Source organism: Chiloscyllium plagiosum, unplaced genomic scaffold, assembly GCF_037043375.1.
Source record: "Chiloscyllium plagiosum isolate Xiang-an unplaced genomic scaffold, Cpla_swu_hap1 HiC_scaffold_22, whole genome shotgun sequence".
NCBI classification, from domain to species: Eukaryota; Metazoa; Chordata; class Chondrichthyes; order Orectolobiformes; family Hemiscylliidae; genus Chiloscyllium; species Chiloscyllium plagiosum.
The window spans coordinates 25,003,495-25,025,246 of record NW_028270160.1 but is presented as its reverse complement, the minus strand read 5'-3'; the positions used below and the strand labels follow the sequence as shown (position 1 = coordinate 25,025,246).

The following is a 21,752-nucleotide window of genomic DNA, read 5'->3' as shown; positions in this document are numbered from 1 at the left end:
TCTGAAGAGCATCCCACCCAGACCCATCCTCCTACGTCATCCATGCATTTCTCATGGCTAATCCATCTGACCTGTAAATGCCTACATTCTCTGGTCAGTTTAGTATTGCCAATCCACCTAACTTGCACATCTTTGGATTGTGGGAGCAAACTGGATCGCCCAGCGGAAACCAGCGCAGACACTGGGGCAATGTGGAAACTCCACTCAAACAGTTGCCCGAGGGTGGAATTGAACCTGGGTCCCTGATGCTGTGAGAGAGCAATGCAAATCATTGAGCCACCATGCCACCCCATGTTAATGTTTGAATTGTGCACTGTGTTGGATGATGGAGAATTGATGGCACACCGAGGATGCAACGACTAGTTTCTAAGTCTATCATGTTTTTTTCGGGCTGCCATTTATCTCTTTGGATGAATAAATTCACTTAAAGCAGCTTTTTTAGGGAAAAGAAATGTTCAGAGATTCAGAAGGGGTCTGAGATGAATAATGAAAATTTGTGGGATTTCAACAGTTGGCTTTTTTTTCTTTTCTACCTTGGTAATGAATTTCAAACTTAAATATATCCAGTCTTAAGTCACATTCAGTAACTTGGCAACAGTCGGCAATAATTATGACAGCAGCCCACAGCAACACCTGGAGATTTCATGTATATGGCACTTTTTATAGAGCTATCAACCCTTTGAGGATTGTCAAAGTACTTGAAAGCAGGTATACCATCCCATTGAAGAAAACTTTGCTGGTAATAACAATGTGCCCAGCACTCCCACTGACCTGAAAGGGTTAACCTTCAGACGTTGGTTTAAGAGTTGTTCTGTATCATCTATAAATTTGGAATCTGGTGGTGTACACTAATATTGGTATATATACTGTAGATGAACTATTGGCTTATAACCAGATCTTCATGCATTATAATGTTTTTGTTTTCCACTTGTCAACTTCTTTAACAGCATGCCCACTTAAATATTGCCTCAACAGTAGCTGGACTCATTGTTCTCTATAAACAGCTTCTGTTGAATTTAGAATTTGGTTTGATGATGCAGTAAGCTGATTTCTTCAAAATCAATCTTTTCCAACCAAAGGACAACATACTTGAATTCTAGGTTCTGTCATACTACCACCTCCTTGTCTTTTGTTTATAACCTATATTCCTCACTGTGGTTCCAGACCCACAGCAATGTGGTTGACACGCAATTGCCCTCTGAAATGGCCTAGCAAGCCATTCAAGTTCTACCAGTCGCTACCTGCACCTTCCATGTTCACTTCTATGAAATAAGTTACGCTTATCAATGATTTCTACCAAGATTCATATTATTCAGCTGCTTCTGAACCCTAATTTCATCTATTCTATTGAATGGACAAATTATAGGACTTAGGTAGTCACTTCTTAACTGATCTGTACAGGAAAGATTTCAAACAGTGGGTTTTGGCTTTAGCACAGGCACCTGAAAGCTTTCAGTTACTGGCAAGACTACAAAAAGCCAACTTAAAGTTTCTACCAGTTTATAACTTGAATTCTACTAAGATATAACGAGATGTCTACTTTGTGTCATACTAAGTGGAATGACCTCCATGTGCGAGGCAAGACTTGTTATGAATATACTGGAAAATAAATATTATTAATCTTTACATCTTGCTTAAAATTCAAAGTGGGAATATTGCAACACTAAAGACAAGAAATTACTTCCCTCAAGCCTGTTTCTATGACTTGTTGAAACTTTATTGCTGGAACAGCACAGCAGGTCAGGCAGCATCCAGGGAACAGGAGATTCGATGTTTCTGGGCCTGTGCCCGAAACGTCGAATCTCCTGTTCCCTGGATGCTGCCTGACCTGCTGTGCTGTTCCAGCAATAAAGTTTCAACTTTGATCTCCAGCATCTGCAGACCTCACTTTCTCCTGTTTCTATGACTTGACAAAGATGAAGAAGTTCTATCTCTGTCAGCATATGTTAATGTGCTCTGACCCTTTTTAAAAAGTCATGACAATTGGATCCTTTTGGTGCAGTCATCCATTTTGGAAGAAAAGAAAGGCAACTTAACATCCAAACGGAGAAAAACTTCAGTGTTTGCTGCAGAGGGATTTGAGTGTCCTCAAGCATGAATTGCAGAACTGTTCAAGGCATTTTTAAAAAAATATTCATGAGATCACACCTAGAGTATTATGTACAATTTTAGTCCCCTGCAAGAGGGATATAGTTGTATTAGAGGCAATTCAGAGGATGTTCGCTAGATTGATTCCAGGTGAAGGGTTTATCGAATGAAGAGAAATTAAGCAGTTTGATTCTGTACTATCTGGTGTTTAGAAAAATGAGAGCGGATCTAATTGAGATAGTAAATACTGAAGGGGTTTGACAGAGTCAATGTGTAAAGGATGGTTCCCATTGGGGATATCTAGAATGTGAGGTCATTGTTTTAGATTAGGATAGTAGATTTAAAATAGATGATTATTTATTTCTCTAAGGGTTGTTTGCGTAAATTTAAGGAAGACACTGACATTTTTTGTTAATTGAGTTAGAAGGTTATGGAGAGCTGGCAGGAAAGGAGCTGAGAATGAGATGAGGTCAGCCACGATCATATCAAATAGCGGTGTGGGCTCGAGAGACTGAACTGCCTGCTTTTGCTCATAGTTCTTATTTCTCTCTGCATCATTTAATTTTTTTTATATTATTGAACTTGTCACCTAAAGTTTTTGACTGCCAGTTGTGAAACTTCACCATAAATTATTAAATTTTGATTTATTTCAGGTGGTTGTCACAGATTTCAAAGATCCAAGTGAGTTCCATGTACAAATTCTCACTCCAGAAAACTTTGAGATCTTGCGAAAACTTGAATTATCGTTGAAGAAGGCACTCTCAAGTGTGAATAACATGGATGAATATATCCCTGATGAAGGGGAAATATGTGTGGCCAAATTTTCAGAGGATCAGGTAAAGAGTGCTATAGTTTTATTGCTACCCTTTGGAGCCACTGTTTCATGTTGGCAACCAGTTGTAAAATGTGTGTATTTTTTGTTTGCAATAATGATGTGCAGTCAGGATATTCTGTTGGATTTTCTAGTTGTAATTGAGCTGAGGTGGTGAAGGTGAAATGAATGGTAAACGGGTAATGAAGGCAATTTGTGGTTAAGAAGAAGAACAATTTCAGAAAGTATAGTTTTATCTTTGTATCGATCAAGATATGTTCAAAACCCTAGATGGAGTCAAGTTTTATTTTTCTAATGAGGGTTCCTTTTCTGAATGGTGTAATTATTTCACTGGTCTGTTTGCTAATGGAGTTTCATTTATTTGTGAGTTTGGCTAGTGAAGTTTAACTGCAGACGTGTTACAACCAACTGATCTTGTCCCAGTATCTGCATTGCTGACAATTATAAAACTGAATAGACAACAATGGCAATACTTTTCCAGTCTCGCATTTAGATGAGACTTTCCAAGATAATGTATGCTAATTGCATGCAAAACAATATGATAACAGCATTTATATATGATGAAGATTTAAGGGGTGTTTAAACGAAAGGTTTACATTGTGATAGGCAGACAGATATTGCAGCAGTATATATTGAAAATGTGCATCAACCATGTGGAAAATCCAACACAATGACTCTGGGAATTGCCTGAAAAATTTAAATTTCCTTGGCAACGCACATTGCCTGGAAGCCTGAGTGTTCCCTACTCTGAATAAGGTTTTGAGATTTTGGACAGTTTGGCTCACTTAAGCTTAATTACCCAGAAAAGGTTATATTATTAAAATCTGCTCAAACTCCCAGACAACTATTAAACCGAACCCACAACTCATTCACTTTCTCATCCACCAGATACCTACCCCAAGCTTTCCCTATTTGTTCATCCATTTACCTGTCACCCTAACCCCCTCATTTGCTTACCTGAGACCCTACCTCCCTCACTCACTTGGCGTCTTGTCTCTATACTATGCTTATGTACTTGGCATCTCTCAGTAGCTTTTGGAGTGACTGCAGTACATTTAAACGACAGAATATGGCACTTACTGCCAAAAAAAGTTTCTGATGATTCCACTGTTGTGGAGGTGCAGGTGTTGGACTAGGTTGGACAAAGTTTAAAAAAAAATCACACAACACCAGCTTATCGTCCCAACAGCTTTATTTGGAAGTACAAACTTTCAGAGCACTGCTCCTTCAAGTAACTGGGGCAGGATCATAAGGCACAGAATTTATCGCAAAAGATTACAATGTCAAGCAATTAAAACTATATATTGAACAAATCTAGGGTGCTGTTGATTCTTTCAAACCCATTCTAAAAGATGAAGGTCTTAACCGATATCTAGGTTTTATTAAAGTACAGAGTTGAGTGAGCTCAGGGAATCTCTTGTGGACTACAGACCTGTCAGTTCCCCTCATGGTTCGTCCGGGAGATCACACTCTTTGGTGGTCTGGAATAAAAGATCTCTTCAAGACAGTTTAGTTTAATTTCAATCATTCCCTTCATTTACCAAAAGCATCACTGTTAGAACATAACACTGATACCTATAAGCCAGGCTAACTGGATTCTATTAATCCAGGAGAGTAGAAATCGCCCTTCTTTCAAGAGCCCTGGCCAGCTACTCCATCATATGAAAAAAGCAAACTATTTTTATACACAGGTTTACAAAGGCATTACTGCCACAAACTCAAAAGTTACCAAAAGCATTGCATGTTCTGAACTAGACAGATAATAGCGAAGGATAATAATTCAGGAGAGAAGTTAATTGATACAGAATTTTGTCCCGAGGTCAGAATTAAAAATCCTTTATTAATTTCAGAAAGGAACCGCCATGAATGTTATCACTTGATGTTCTGTTTATACAAATTCACTGATGTTAAGGCAAATGTTCTTAATTATCTTATCCTTCCTTGCCATAACTTTTTTCTCATATGCAGCAATGTGTTCTATAATTCAAAATTGCATTTTAGTCTAAATGTTTAAAGACAACATTTAAGGCTATAAACTTTCTCACTTTGTTCAGCGTATCATTTTAATTGCATGCCACTGACTTTTTGCTATAAATTCTGTGCCTTATGATCCTGCCTCGCGGGTTGCCTGATGAAGGAGCAGCGCTGTTAAAGCTATTACTTCCAAATAACTTGTTGGACTATAACCTGGTGTTGTGATTTTTCATCTATCCACTGTTGGCTGAGCGTTCCTGGATTTATAACAATCTGAGAACCTGGGCCAAAAAGTCCATTATAATGTATGAATTAAAATGTGCTTTCTATTACTCCCATTAGGTGGTGCCCATGCATTCTGTATATACAGCAAGCTGTAGTGTGCAGAGGAAGAAGCTATTATTTTTTCAGGTCTGATATTCAGGAGTAGGAATGGGGTATTGGGGCTGCAAGTGGCAATAACTAGCTTGGGTAAAGTGATGATTTGTTTCTTTAATTGATTTTTAAAGTATAGGCAGCCTTTGATTTAGCCTAATAAACCTGTTACACCTTAAGTGTATGTGGATCTGAAAAACTAACCTTTGAAAAAAAATCTAATGCTAGTTACGTCCCTCAGAATGCATTTATAAATGGTTTACTGCTTATTTCAGTTTACTTGAAGGCACATACGCTTTCTGTCCTTGTCCAATATGGCAGGTAAGTTACGAGCAAAAATTCCATGCAGTTTCAAGTCTCCATATTGAGGCATTGGTAGCTCTACCTGTGTTAGGAAATTGTCTACTGTGCAGATCAAAATCTATGCCTTTCTATTTTGGATATATTTGCTTGCACTTTATTTTCTACCCAGTTTTCAGCAAAAAGTAGAAGAAATGATATTGGAAATATTAAGTAATTATATACTTGTTTACTCGAGCCTTAATTTATTTCTAACCCTTGTATTCCTCTAGAAGTGGTATCGTGCATTAGTTCATGATGTGAATGTGGCACATAAAAAGGCACATGTTTTTTACATTGACTATGGAAATAGGGAAACTGTCCCACTAAATAAAATTCGGCCACTGGACCTAGAAATGGCTCTTTCGCCACCTTGTGTAAGTTGTCTGAAATACTAACTAACTTGAAGTCAATATTTTCTGTGCATTTGTTGAAGTTAAATTTTAAGGCTCAAAAAACTATGTCAGTCATATTTTATGACTTTGAGGCCATGAAACTGTCTGTCTGTTTTATAACATCTAATAGCCAAACTGAGCAAATGATTTAACTTCTGTTTAGTGTCCACAGCATTGTACCTTTATTCTCCAATTCTGCTGTAACCAAATCTACATTTCACTTCCACTGCATGTTGAGGCTGCTGTGCACCTCTACTAATTTCTATACATTGGTTAATGCCCAAAAATGTATTGTTTAGGTTCATAACATTCCCCTTTCTTTATTAACATAAATGGAATATAATAACCTGTAAACTATTCCTCTGCTCTTTGACTTTAAGGTATGCACATTTGTCTTCCTGTGTCTTGCTCTCCAACTCATTGCTTTTCCCTACCAACAAATTCCACTATTACCAAAAAATATTAATCACCTTAGTTTAAACCTCACTTAACTTTTAGTAAGTATTGGCAATCATTTCGTTTTGAAATCCACTATGGTGACTCTGAAAAGATAGCAATATGTCTCAAGTATGGTAATAAGATTTATTCATTGCTGTTGAATAGATATTCGTTTTTGGTGAAATTTAAGAAGTTTATATTGTTATTTTGCACATTGGGGGAATGTTATAGTTCAAACATTGTTTGGCAATCATACTTTCTGGAAGTGGGCTTTTGTAAGCTCACTAAATGGTGCAGATTGTCCTTGTGGTAAAATGTTCTGATATTGATATGCCCACAGTGATATTATAAAAGATTTGCAGTATCCTTTGTGATGTATTTTGTTTGTTAAAATGTGTAACATATTGCAAAATCCAATTTTTGGTTTCTAGGCGGTGAAGTGTTGTGTTGCAAATGTCTCTCAGCTTAGTAGTTGGGATGAAGAATGCATCAAATTGGTCCGGCTTCAGCTTTTACAGAAGTCTTGCTCTATGACCATCTTGGGGAAACCAAATAATGTCTCATGTTGTCCTGTGGAGATCATAATGCCATCTGGTAATCTTATTTGCTGTGTACATGCTTTTTCTTTACCATATAATTTTAATTAGTTTTAGTTGAAGTAAAGTGCAATTGTGTAATATCTATATTTTATAATTATTGTTACAGGGCAATCGTTGCAGAAGTACATTTTAGAAAAAAGAATTGCTTTAGTTCGAGGAGATGAAGCTGTCACAGAGAGAAATCCTGGTAAGAATGAGAATTTAAAATTTTGGAATTTGAGCAGCTGCAATGGAATGATGGAGGAGGTCATTTGGCCCATTATATTTATGCTGGCTTTTTAAAAGAGCCATTCTATGGGTCCCATTCCCCATAACTCTTCAAATGAGAATTTAATTTCTTACAAGGAAAATATTCTAGGATTAGAATTAAATTTACTTCTGTTGCTCTTTTCAGATAGTACATTCTGGTTCATAAGCTTACATATGTTGTTTTTAAATTTAAAAAAATGCTATTCTTCTTTCAGTTCTTATACTTTTTTTTCAGTTTGCCTATTCCATTTGATGACAAATGGATCCTGTGCAAGCTGATGAAGTTCGAAGCAAGCTGCTAATCTTTTAAGGTCCCTTTATTTACAAAAATTGGCATTACCTGTGTCTATCCCCAATCTATTAACCCAGTCTCTATTCACACTTCAACTTATTAACGCATGTTTTGACAGGTGGGGCTTGAACTTTGGTGTCCCAGCTCCAAAGTAGGGATGCTATCACTGCACCATAAAACCCCTTGAAGCATGCTAAGTTGGATTATTTTTGGTTCTGAAGATGTAATTATGCACTGCTGGAGCAGGTGGGACTCGAACCTGGGCCTTCTAGCCCAGAAATGGAGACACTACCATTGAGCCACAAGAGCCTGTTCGAAGTGTGCTAAGTGTGTAATTAAGCAACACCCTTCACCTGTGTATTTCAACACTACAATTAACATACCATGAATAACTGGCGCTCTTGTGACTCACTTAAAACAATTTCCCCTTATTTGTATCAAAACCATTTATGCTTTTGAATCGCTATATTAAATCGATGTATAATTCTGTACTCTTGGGAGAGCAACTTAGCTTCCCTAGATTTTTGAAGTAATTTTAGTCTATTTATAGATGTTTTTGAACACAGCCATCTCAACTTGTCCTGTCAACTTCAAAGATTTGGATGCCGACTCCCTTGTTCAGGTTCCTTAGAACCCATAATATTGTCCTAGTTAGTTTGTAACGCCATCTTATCAAAAAAAATCACTTCATGCTTCTGTATTAAACTGATGAAATAGGTAGACAACATTTAAATTCTCGAAGTCTGTTATGCACTGCTTGTTGTTTACAGCATTTTCGCACTTAATGTAATCTGCAAACTTGTAAAGTGTGTTCTGTACACTTATGTATAAAATATAACGTATAAATATAAAGAACAACGATTATGATACTAACAAATGATCTTGGGTAACAAAATTATTTGCAAGCTGCATAATTAGCTGGCATAGTTGATTGCATTGTTCCTGTAATTATTTATCTTGTAATATTGCTGCATCTTTTTTTAGAGCGGGCTGACATCAAGAGGACAAATGACCATGTTACAAAATGTGAATCTGTGCAGAATTCTCTATTGTCATTTTGTGCGGAAGAAGTTTCTGTCATTGTGTCACATGTTGAAACACCAAGCAGCTTCTTCTGTCAGCAGCTAGCTAGTAGATGTAAGACATTTCAAATAATTTATAATATTTAGATGTTTCGCAGAATTGAATAGTTTGTCAAAAGATAGAACAGAGAATTGTGCAAATGATGCTTATGACCATTTTCTATCGCTTTCAGTCCAACTGAAAGTTGAATTTTGTTGCAGTCCCAATGGGAAAATCATAATCTTGTTAGTTCTGTATTGAAATATTGCTAAAAGACAAAATGAAGCATTTCTTTACTTATTGGAACTAGGAAACAAAAAACAAAACTTATAAATGAAGCTTCAATTCATATAGTATGAGAACGTGTTAATTGGTTAGACTATGATTTACACAGAGATACAGATGATGATATTCAATTTTAGTTAGCCAGTTAGACTCAGACCAGGCAGCTAGACTCATTTATGGAGTTAGAGGGGGTATAGCAGAGATTAGTTATGAAAAATTTCCTATGGCACTGCCCTGACCAAGAGATTTTGGGTGGTGGACAGACTCTGGGGAGTCAGGAGGTGAATTGCTTGTCATAGAACTCTAAGCCTCTGACCTGTTTTCAAGACCGAAGTTTTTTTTATAGCAGGTTCAGTTCAGTCTGTGGCTAATAACCACCAGGGTATTGTCATGGGGGATTCACTGACCATGTTGTTGAAAGCGATAAGGTGACAGATTCTCTTATGTTAGAAATAGTCAAGCAGGGCCTCATTCCTGATGAAGGGCTTTTGTCCGAAACGTAGATTTTCCTGCTCCTCAGATCCTGCCTGACCTCCTGTGCTTTTCCCGCACCACTCTAATCTAGACTCTAATCTCCAGCATCTGCAGTCCTCATTTGCACCAAGCATGGATATTGTCCAGTTCTAGTTGTGTATGGATGTGGATTGCTTCAGTATTTGAGGAATTATAAATGGTGCTGAAGTCTGGATAGCTATCAGTGCATGTTTGAGCTTACTGCTATACTAAGGTTAGTTAACGGGTGGAAGCTAAACCAAAGGTCAGTGAGTAGGGGGTTATTGCTGAACCAATGCTGTTTTACAGCACTGTCAAGGACCCGATGCATCACTTTGATTAAGAATTGACAGGGAATGGATTAGTCATATTATCTAGCTGTATGTCTTGTTACCTAAATAAAACTTTCCTCTGCCTTTTCCTTGTCTCCACTGTGCGGTGAGATTATGAAAATTGCTTTAAATTTTGTTTTCGCATCATTCCATTATTTATTGACTTTGCAGTCAGTTTTTCCAGTGCTCCATTTCAACTTGGTGCTCCTGCTCCTCCAGTTTCACACTTGGTGCATTTTGTTCCCATTTGACATGCAAACGATGTACATCTGCAGTACTTTGACCAATTACCTCAATGTTTCATGATTCCCCCAGGGTCTACATTTATTTAGGATATCTGGTTGGCATGGATGAGTTGAACCAAGCTTGTTGAAAATTTCTGGTAATGACAAGATTGACTGTGATGTTCACCACATGGTAGTAAATGTTTATAACTAATGGCTCCTTGATCAGAGGGAATACAAGCAAGTAATCTGAATTCCTAGCAAGGGAGCCTAAGTGAGGAGAAACTTGTTCAAAGGAAAAAAAGTATGGATGATTATTGGAGTACGTATCTTGAGGAGTAATCCAAATCTTAGAAATGAAATTTTATTTGTTTTAAATTGGAAATTAGTTCTATCCAAATATTACAGACAAGTCAAAACCTAGTGAATGAAAAATACTGTGGAGGTATCTTGAGGAAAATATATAGTATAGAATGTGGATACTGTTAACGTGTACTTCATTTGAGTTGCTACTTTGTTATACTTGAGTGTAACTTTCTTCTTTGTATTTCTCAATAGATAAGTTTCAACAACTTCAAAAAGCAGTGACTGAATATTGCAATAGCATAAGTCCTGTACCAAGTTTTAGGCCTTCTGTTGGAGAGATTTGCTGTGCCCAGTTCACAGGTAAGATGAAATCAACATTTTTCATAATTGATGTGGTTGAATTCTGGATAAATATCTAGTTTTACTTTTAAGCTATTTTTTGTTCATGTTCTCTTACACATATATACAGAAAAATTTAACCTCAACATTCCTTTTAATGGAATTTCCTTTAGTTCAGAAAATATGCAAGTGTTGTAATGCAGGTTATTCGTGAAATATACTCCAGCTAGTTTCAGAAACGAGAAATTACTTTCAACAGAGCACTTACACTGAATTTGTCAATTTATTGCCATTCTTAGACTGACAGTCACCTTTCTTGGTCAGACCAACAATATATTTTTGTGATTGCTGACACAAGATGCCTTTGTTAACTTTAGGGAAGATCTGCTACTATTAGCAATTGTTGGTTTTAAGCATTTGTTTTAAGATCTTTCTTGAGATGTTTATCCATAGAGAGAGAGAAATAGTTAATATTTTGAGTCTAATATAACTCCTCTTTGGAACTGTTGTGAAACATTAACTCTCTGTCTCTCTCTCTCCATAGACTGTTGCCAGATCTTCAGAGTTAATTCAGCACTTTTGTTTTGTTATCATATCTCCAATATGCACAGCACTTAATTTTCACCTAAGATGTTTATGTTCTGCTGAGGTTGCAGCTCAGGAAAAGAAGAAATTTGGATCTTAGCCAGAACAATCGAAAACCCACCTCACTCCCATCCTCTTGTTTGCTTTCCTGCTTTTCACATTAGATCATCAAATTTAGTTTTCCTGAATTCAGTTCAAAAAAGGCCTAATATGGTCTCTCAATGCATTTGTCTTTGTCTTGTATGAGATGGCAAAGTATTTTGTCATCCAACAGTGTTTCATTCCTGTACAACTCTGGTACTTCCATCACCTTTGCAATTAGAGCAATGACTTGATCATGATGCCTAATGAATCTAATCGTGGCCTCTTCTTCTCAACTGGCATTTAATCTAGTATCTGAAGTGTCTTGTCAACTAGAGGGTGATGTCAGGGATGTGGTATTGATAAATCCAAAGTTAATTAGTTCAGTGATGTGATCCCCAAAATGGTAATGGTAACCTCATGGTCTGATTCATATTTTGGTTTTGTCTAAATTTATTGGTTCTTTATGCTTCTTATTGACCTTTGTTATTCTTGCATTGACCTCCACTTGTATTGCAGTTAATTGTGCGTTTTCACCTCACTTTCAAGCATCCTTTTCATTAAATGTAAACTCTTTTCCTCCTGCCAATGTGGATCGCATCATGTATTCAAGCATTCTTATATCTTCCACTTGTCTGGTACTTCTGCCAGCATGTCATCTTACTGTTTTGCAGTTCTTGATGTTTACCATATCTATTCTTTTATGTACGCTAGTGATCTATGTTATGTCCTCTTCAGCATTATACTTATTAATGAGTTTTGGGGGAAAAAAAGTGCAACAGTTGTCTGTTAGTTAAAAACTTGTTTTGCAATTGTTTTTATCTGGCAAGAAGCAAACTTATTTACATTTCAATTAGGCCTTTTTTGAACTGAATTCAGGAAAACTAAATTTGATGATCTAGATTTAGCATTTATCAAAATAAGACTGCATAGATATTGTCCTGGTTAAAGGAATGTACCGTAAACAGTGAACAAAATTTGTAAAAGTTTGAATTCAAGTTAATTAGTGGAATAAAATTCTACAGGATAAAATAAAAATTCTCAATTATGAGAAGATGTTGCCATAATTTATTGTTAAACATAAGGCTATAGTATTAGGAGGTAAGGTATTTAAAGGTTTGGAAATACAATCAGAATTTGGAAACCTAAGCATAATATTTTCATATTAAATGCAATGAAGTTGTAAAATGTTATTAGATTAGATTCCCTACAGTGTGGAAACAGGCCCTTCGGCCCAACAAGTCCACACCGACCCTCCGAAGAGCAACCCACCCAGACCCATTCCCCTACATTTACCCCTGACTAATGCACCTAACACTACGGGCAATTTAGCATGGCAATTCACCTGACCTGCACATCTTTGGACTGTGGGAGGAAACCCACGCAGACACAGCGCGAATGTGCAAACTCCACACAGACAGTTGCCCGAGGTGGGATTGAACCCAGGTCCCTAGCGCTGCGAGGCAGCAATGCTAACCTCACCCCTATTCTGAAAGCATTTTAAACAACTGATGTCAACAAGTTGTAGAGGCAGCTAGATGTAGTTAGAGGGATCTGATGAGAATCAGATTGCTATTTAAGGAGCAGACTATTTAAGGAGCAGTTGTTGCGAGTGATGCATAAATTTGTCCCTCTGGGACAGCTAAGAAGCGGTAAAATTAAGGAACCTTGGATGATGAGAACAGAGGAACTTCTTGTCAAAAGGAAGATGGCAGCTGACGTAAGGTGGAGGAAGCTAGGATCGAGCACAGCTTTAGAGGATTACAGGCTTGCTAGATAGGAGCTTAGGAATAGACTGAGGAGAGCAAGGAGTGGGCCCTAAAAAGGCTTGGCGAGAAGGAGTAGGGAGAACCCAAAGGCATTTTACTCATATGTGAGGAATAAGAGAATGATCAGGGAGAAGGTAGGGCTGATCAGGGATAGCAGAGGGAACTTGTGCTTGGAGTCTGAGCAGGGAGGGGAAGCCCTAAATGAGTGTTTTGCTTCGGTTTTCACCAAGGAAAGGGAACTTGTTGTAAGTGAAAACTTAGCTGGGATACAGTCGTGACCAGATCAAGATTGATGAAGTTGATGTGCTAGAAATTTTGGAAAACATTAAGATTGATAAGTTCCCAGGGCCAGACCAGATTTATCCTAGGCTGCTCTGCGAAGCGCGAAAGGAGGTTGCTAAGCCACTGGCGAGCATATTTGCCTCCTCGCTCTCCACAGGAATCGTACCAGAGGATTGGAAGAAGGCAAATGTTCTTCTTTTCAAGAAGGGTAATAGGGAAATCCCTGGTAATTATAGACCTTTCAGTCTTAGGTCTGTGGTCAGCAATGTTTTGGAAAGAATTCTGAGGGATAGCATTTATGACTATTTGGCAAAGCATAATGTGATTAAAGGCAGTCAGCTTGGCTTTGTGAGGGGCAGGTCATGCCTCACAAATTTTATTGAGTTCTTTCAGGAGGTGTCAATACAGGTCGACGATGGTCGAGCAGTGGATTTGGTGTATATGGACTTCAGCAAGGCATTCGATAGGGTTCCCCATGATAGGCTCTTTCACAAAGTCAGGAAGTATGGGAAATAGGGAGAATTGGCTATCTGGATTCAGAATTGGCTGGCTGACAGAGGCAGAGCGTAGTTGTAAATGGAAAGTATTCTGCCCGGAGGACAGTGTTGAATGGTGTCTCGCAGGGCTCTGTTTTTGGGCCTCTGCTCTATGTAGTCTTTATAAATGACTTGGATGAGGAGGTTGTGGGGTGGGTTAGTAAATTTGCAGATGGAACAGAGGTTGGAGGTGTTGTCGATAGTATCGAGGGCTATTGCAGGCTGCAGCACAACATAGGCAGGATGCAGAGCTGGGTTGAGAAATGGCAGATGGAGTTCAACCTGGATAAATGCGAAGTGATCATTTTGAAAGGTCGAACTTGAATGCTGAATATAGGATTAAAGACAGGATTCTTGGCAGTTGGGAGGAACAGAGGAATCTGAATGTGCAAGTACATAGATTCCTTAAGGTTGCCACCCAAGTGGATAGGGTTGTTCGGAAAGAATATGGTGTTTTCGCTTTCATTAACAGGGGGATCGAGTTTAAGAGCCGTGAGGTTTTTCTGCAGCTCGACAAGTCCCTGGTGAGACCACACTTGGAATATTGTGTCCAGTTCTCGTTGCCCTACTATAGAAAAGACAGAGGCTTTGGAGAGGGTGCAAAGAAGGTTTACCAGGATGCTGCCTGGACTGGAGGGCTTGCCTTATAGAAAAAGGTTGATTAAGCTCGGACTTTTCTCTCTGGAGAGAAAGAGAAAGAGGAACAGACGAGACCTGATCGAAGTGTACAAAATAATGAGAGAAATAGATAGAGTTAATAGCCAGAGACCTTTCCCCAGGGCAGCATTGACTGATACGAGAAGTCAGTGTTTTAAGATATTTGGAGGAAGGTATAAAGGAGACTTAAGAGGTTGGTTCTTTACGTGGAGAGTTGTGAATGCATGGAATGCGTTGCCAGCTGTGGTGGTGGAAGAAGAGTCATTGGGGACATTTAAGCGACTGCTGGACATGCACATGGATAGCAGTGAGTTGAGGGGTGTGTAGGTGAGGTTACTATATTTTACATTAAATCTCAGCACAACATCGTGAGCCAAAGGGCCAGTTCTGTGCTGTACTTTTCTATGTTCTATGTTCTCTATGTTGTATGTTTGAGTTGAGATCAACAAAATAGATGTGTGTTTGGCCAAATAGCTTTTTGCTGTTGCTAATGTTACTAAAGTCCACATAAATCACACATCATTTTGCTTTCTTCCAGAAGATGACCAGTGGTACAGGGCTGCTGTCATAGTACATCTTCCTGATGATACTGTCATGGTGGGATACATAGATTTTGGAAATATTGAGAAACTCCATTTAAGTCAGCTCCGTCCAGCCCAAGAAGAGTTGTTGGAATTGCCAAGTCAGGCATTGAAGTGTGCTTTGTCAGGTGAGTTTACATTTGGACTGTCAGAGAGCTCCCAAAATCATTGGTTTTCATCTCCATTTTCTTCAGTGCCTGATACAGGAGATATGTTGAAGGAAATAGTCACACTTCGCATCCATTAGTAATATTCACGTTGGGAAAGGAGTATGAAGATTTTAGATGTCTTATTTTCCTTATAAACTAATATTCTTATAAACTGTACCATTTCAAGTGCTCACCTAAATACTTCCAAAATATTTTGAGGATTCCTATCTATACCATTCTTTTTAGACAGTTAATTCCACATGCTACAGTCTGGGTTTAAAAAAAATCCTCTAATGAATATGGGAGGTTTGGTTACTAAGTTTATGGCATCAATGAAGAAGGTTATTTATCCAAGAATACAACAGGATTTAGCTTAACTAGGCTAGTGGATGAGGAATTGCAGATGGAGTTCGTTTTAGATAAATGCAAGGTGTGCCTTTTGCTAAGACAAACTAAGGCAGGACAGCTAATGGTAAGGCCCTGGGGACTGTTGTTGAACAGAGACAGAGGAGTGTAGTTCCTTGGAAGTGGTATCACACTTTTTCAAGTGATGGTGAAGATTATGTTTGGCACACTTGTCCTCCTCCCTCAGAGCACTGAGTACAGAAGTTGGGATGTCATGTTATGGCTGAACAAGACCTTGGTAAGACACTTGGGGTACTGTGTACACTTCTGGTCACACTGCTATAGGGTGGATATTATTAAACTGGGAAGGGTACAATCAAGATTTACGAGGATGTTGCCAGGACTGGAGCGTTTGAGTTATAAGGAGAGGCTGGATAGTCTGGGATTTTTCTCCCTAGAGTGTAGGAGGCTGAGGTGTAACTTTATAGAGGTTTATAAAATCATGAGGGGCGTAGATAAGGTGAGTAGCCAGGATGTCTTCCCCAGGGTTGCGGAGTCCAAAACTAGTGGGCGTAGGTTTAAGACGAGAGGAGAAAGATTTAAATAAAGAAATAAAAAGTCCAGCTTGGCAGATCAAAGAAATAAGTTCAGAACAGCAGTCCTTCCCACCCAATCCAAGCTGGTGCCTAACCTTCAGTTCACACTGCTTTGGCATCACCTCAAGGCTGCAAGTCTGTTCTGAAGCTTTGCTGGGCTAAAGGAGTGCCAGCCGAAGTGCCATGTGCTACTTATAGACCACCATGCCGGGTCCACATTGAGGCCAAGAGTCTGTCTGTGCTGAGGCTGGGAGTTCAGGGCATCCCCAAGAAGAAAAATGAGAGAAAAGAAATCGGAGGAAAAAAGAGGGGGGTGGAATAAAGCAAAGCAGGGGTCTTGAGCAACCATTTCACAGAGGGTGGTGCATATATGGAGTGAGGTGTCAGAGGGACTAGTAGAGGTGAGTGCAATTACGACATTTAAAAGACATTTGGACAGGTATGTGAATAGGAAAGGCTTAGAGGGATGATGGCCAAAATCAGGCAAATGGGACTAGTTTTGTTTGGCAAGCGTGGTTGACTTAGATGACTTGGGCGAAAGGTTCTGTTTGCATGCTGTATCACTCTGACTCTGGAGGTGAAAAACTGCTCAATAGCTGCTGCTAGTTTTGTTGACCATGCTAGATTTGTTCTGAAAAACAGGATGCAATCAAATTTTATTTAATTCTTATATATGAGGTGTTCTGTTTCTAAACTTGAAAACAGGATGGGGGAATATACCTACTTTGAGCAACAAATAACTGCCTCTCCTGATGCATTTGATGTGGAAAAAAAATTAATTAAATCTGCATAACATTTGCTCTATAGTTAATTTTGCCTCGAGTAAAGATCTTTTGTTTCATTTGCTGAGCAATCATTAAGCTTTCTAATGACTAACTATAAAGTCGATGTTTTTTGGTTAGCCTTGTTTCTAATTTGGAGATATTTTAATGATCAGTTGTGCTAGTCCACTACAATTCACAGTAATATTATAGCTTGACTTTGTCTATGCAATCTTCCCTGATAAAAAGTGTCTGACATCCTGTTGCCGGCTTTTCCGGATGAAGAACTTAATCTGTGAATGTTTGCATGCTGAAACATTTGTCAAAAGTGACATGACACCTGGTTATGGTCCAAGCTCTTCACCTGATGAAGGAGCAGCATTCTAAAAGCTTGTGATTTCAAATCAACCTTTTGGACTATAATGTGGTGGTGTGTGGTTTTAACTTTGTCAACTCCAGTCCAAAACTGGCACCTCCCCAGCATAAGTAATTTGTCAGCATGGCAGTAATCTTAATTTGTCAGACAGTATTACATTTTAGCCTCTTTCTATAGGTGTGAAACCTGTATCTGATACTTGGTCTTTGAATGCAGTAGTGAGGATGAAAAGCCTGGTGATGAATAAGCTTCTGAAGTCCAGAACTGTTCAGAAGAAGGACAACATACTCTTTGTGGAACTGAAAGATGAGACTGAAAATTCAGCAATCAGTATCAATGAAAAGTTAACTGCTGAAGGATTGGCAGTTAAAATAGTGGAAGAACAAATAATTTATAACTTGGAAAGCAGCAAAACTGCAGCATATGTGGGGCGTAAGTCTTATTTTTGTATGTGGAATTTGTTCTTGGCTTTAACTTTTCTGATAAATCTTGTTAGGCATGTTGTTCATGTTTAGATATTTGTTTTTGCATGTTTGTGACAGTGCAATTTGTCTATTCAAATTTTGTTATTTAAAAAAGGTTACATTTTACTATTTGTTTCGATAGTAGCCATAACTCTGCAGTTACTAATTGAACTACTAATGTGTCTATATACAGCATTTAGCAAGGATGTGCACAATTTTAACAGCATTGTGAAAATATAAGAATTATCAAGCAGACTTTGCAAAGAGTAAATGTATCAAGTTTAATAAGCCACTTAATGAATATGAGGCCTTGTGATTTTTTTGTGAGACAATGTTGTGTCATCATCACTTTAATGATCTTGGCCTTAATTGGAAAATATGAGGTTAGCAGAAAGGTTTCTACACAATCAGTTTTGCTCCGGCCCTTTGTTCTTGTATTCAGTGTGTAACCATCCTTTCGTCTGTGAGAATATCCTGTAGTCAGAATATATAGTTGTAAATTAAATCTTGTGAATCCGATCAAATGGGAGCAGTAGGTTATGCTGTGTTGGTATGGAATCCGTCTGAGAGCTCTCTTGCAAGTCCTTAAGTATTTATTCTTGTGTATGGGATGGTAGTATTCTTGACACTGAGTCAGACAGATTAGAGAGAATTGAGCGCACTGTAGACTCACTCCAGTCCTGAGGAGGTGCATGTTGGAGATCTCCTCTTTCAGATGAGGTGTTGAACAAAGTCCCTTGCCATCTCTGGTGAACAAAGAAGTTTCTTGGACACCGGAAGAAGAAAGGTAACGGAGTTCTGTTAGATGTCCTGGCTAAAATTAATCCTTTAAGTAATATGACAGATTTCTGTTTTGGCGGAGTTTGGTATGTAAAAATAGACTGTCACATTTCCCATGTTGCAACAATGACTCCATTACATAGCACTTCATTATCTTCAAAGCACTTTCAAATGGCTTGACGGTTGGAAAGTTGCTATCAAAATGTTGTATTTATGTAAGACATTTCCAACAAAAAAAAAAGACAGTTTGGAGTAGAATCCAAAGAAATAATTCAGTTCACGGTTACTGATTTTAAAGTTATTTTTCTTAGTCATTTTTTAAATCACTTATAGAGTCATAGAGATGTACAGCATGGAAACAGACCCTTCGATCCAACCCGTCCATGCCGACCAGATATCCCAACCCAATCTAGTCCCACCTGCCAGCACCCGGCCCATATCCCTCCACTTGCAACATGAAAGAATTTATAATTTACAAAGATTGAGTTTGGCATGAAGATATTCAGTTACCTGATAATCATTTGTTTTGGCTCATTTGTAGTGTTTTTAATGTTTGTGTTTTTTTTGTTTCCACAAGAAAATGTATATGCAAAGCTTTGGAAGACTGTGGAGCTGCCTTTGAACAGCGTTGTGCCTGTTAAGGTGAAAGAAGTGATAAATCCTGGCATTTTATTTGTTCACATTATTGGATCTCCAGGTAATAAAGCATACTGTAACTGGCAGATGCTTAACATATTTATGTTATGCTGCACATTTATCAAATGAGAAGTTGTATTAGAATTTCAGTTTTGAAGCTTCATCCATAAACCTTTCGGTCCCCTGTAGCAAAAAGGAGTTCAGAGCTAATTGCAAAGATCGTTTTTTTTATTTTATGTTTTTGTTTAGAAAAGAAATATATGGGCTGAAATGAGAACATGCTGTTTTAAAATTATTGATTGTAAGGGTGGTTGTATGTTTTGAAAGCAAGTAATTTGACACCCATTGCCAGTGTAATCAATTGCTTGAATGAGGTGCAGGTGACTTGGAGCTGGAAGGGTGTACAGATGCAGCTTTTGTTGGTAAGAAGTTGGTGATTGGTATATGAACATGTGACGTGTTTTTGATGATAGACCTTTCACCCGCCAACAAATGTAAGACTGGTTCTTGAACATTCAGCGTGGAGCTGGAAACAAGTTACAGAATGCAAGAGAGAGAGGTGTTCAGTTCTTCCCCTAACTTAGAAATGTTTTTTTTTGTCCATAAACCTGAAGAAAAATAGTTGTAAATTGATTAATCAGAGTTTCCATGCATGAACTGGCCACCTTGAGTCTCGTGCCCACCATTGGAAGCATCTGAAGAAAGATGACCGAAGGGGTGTGTTGGGCAAAAGTGAGTACTGCAGATATTGGAGATCTTCTTAGGATCTTCTCAACAACAGAACCTGGAAGCAAAGACTATTGAAATGTCTTTCCAAATTTACCCCATTGTCCATAGCCTACTGTACCCAGCTTGTTTTTGTCTGTGCCTAAAGGGCACTTATAAAGGGATTGGAGTTTAATTAGTAGTACATGCTGATGGTTTATAACTGTTCAACTGGAGTCTAATTACTTCTAATGAATAGTGATTCTTATTCACTACAAAAATCTGGTCTGTGCAGTCTATCAATATGGGTTTGGAAGTCAGGATATTGGGGAACTTGGAGTTCTTGATAAAAACTTCAACTTTTGTGATGTCTCCTGGAATAACAGGCCTCAGTTTACAGAGCATTAGTACAGTCTACAATATGTTACAACAATATTTCTGAATTTCTAGCATCACTGCTTTGAAGTTAAGTTAAACAACATTTCTTGGAATTAGCCAGAATGTATACAATTGGCTCGCCTAAAGTATTGATTCCAGCAGAGCAGTTCGTTAAATAATGGGATAGATTTCAGTGTGAATTTGAAAACAAAAATCAGAAATTGCTTCGGATCCTCCATTTGTTGAGTATGAATTTGGTTTGGGGATAACAGCTACTATCTCCTACTAGTTAAGTTTATTGCCAGTGGCAAAACATACTCTGAGCATTTGGGATTCAAGGGAATAAACTTAGTGTATTAATTGCATGTGGATATAAGCAGTTTCTCCTTACCTTATTACTTCAGACCTCCCAATATGTGGACTGCTTTTGAAAATATATATATATATTAACTGGGCATTTTGTTCCTTTAAATACTGATTTCTGCGGTTGGTCTTTTGTTCAGTTCCTGGCAGAATTCATAATATGTTTGTCAATACTCTGAGCTAGATCTCTCTTCACACTCTTAGTTGTCCAACATGGGAAGCTGTAACAAGGTGTTTCACAGGAGTGTAATCAGACAGATGTTGACATAAAGCCAAAGGAGGAGATCTTAGAATGCGTTATCATAGAGGTGGTTTAAGAAACTCTTAATGGTGGGAGAAGGGAGAGGGTAAAGGATGGAAATTCACAGCATGTGGCATGTATAAATGAAGACCTTGCTGCCAATCATTAGGTGAGGGGAATGAGCATAGAGGATTTAAGGAAGTTGGGAGTATGGAGAGGCAAAGTCATGGAAGGATTTGGAAGTTTTAAATTGGTGGTATTAAAAGGATAGAATGTGGTCTTTTAACATCCTTCATTCTCACTATCCAAGCCCTTGAACACCACTTCTTTTGAGGGAAACAGCAATTTTCATGTCCTTTTGTCTTTGCTGTTCATATTGTGGTCTCCCTGGGAGAACAAGCATAGACTGGATGACCATGTTCTGACATGTATTAGTTCACTCTGCAAGCCTGACCCTGAGTTCCTGTTAATTATCATTTCAACTCTTCACCTGGCTGCCATTCTTATATTAAGTCCTTGTCCTGCATTGATGTTTCAGTGCAAGATCAAGGTGCCTGCATCGGTAGTTCCAAGCACCTTTTATGGACATAAGACTTGGGCTTTAAGATCTGGATGTTTTTCATATCTTTTGGCTTTCTTTCCTGTTTTGTCAAAATTCTGGTTTTGTAACCAAGATGATGTCGGAAAATGGTGACTTTGAACACTTTTTCACTGTAATGTACTCGTATACATCTACTTGAGTACACGTGACAATAAAAATCTAATTATCTTTCAGCTCAGCACTCCAGTTTCTACATTGAGTTCAAAATTTAAAATCAGAACCTCCATTTTTTTTTATCATTGCTG

At 38.2% G+C, this 21,752-nt stretch overlaps 1 protein-coding gene across 1 annotated transcript in view; it reads left to right on the top strand.

Moving 5' to 3' along the window:
* Positions 1-21,752, top strand: part of tdrd1 (tudor domain containing 1) — a 91,041-nt gene that overhangs the window by 38,257 nt on the left and 31,032 nt on the right. The window contains exons 8-16 of the mRNA XM_087999260.1: positions 2,742-2,924; positions 5,842-5,985; positions 6,873-7,035; positions 7,147-7,227; positions 8,566-8,718; positions 10,535-10,642; positions 15,070-15,240; positions 17,517-17,771; positions 19,161-19,280. Coding sequence (XP_087855386.1) covers positions 2,742-2,924; positions 5,842-5,985; positions 6,873-7,035; positions 7,147-7,227; positions 8,566-8,718; positions 10,535-10,642; positions 15,070-15,240; positions 17,517-17,771; positions 19,161-19,280 — 1,378 coding nt within the window. The remainder of the gene's footprint in view (positions 1-2,741; positions 2,925-5,841; positions 5,986-6,872; positions 7,036-7,146; positions 7,228-8,565; positions 8,719-10,534; positions 10,643-15,069; positions 15,241-17,516; positions 17,772-19,160; positions 19,281-21,752) is intronic.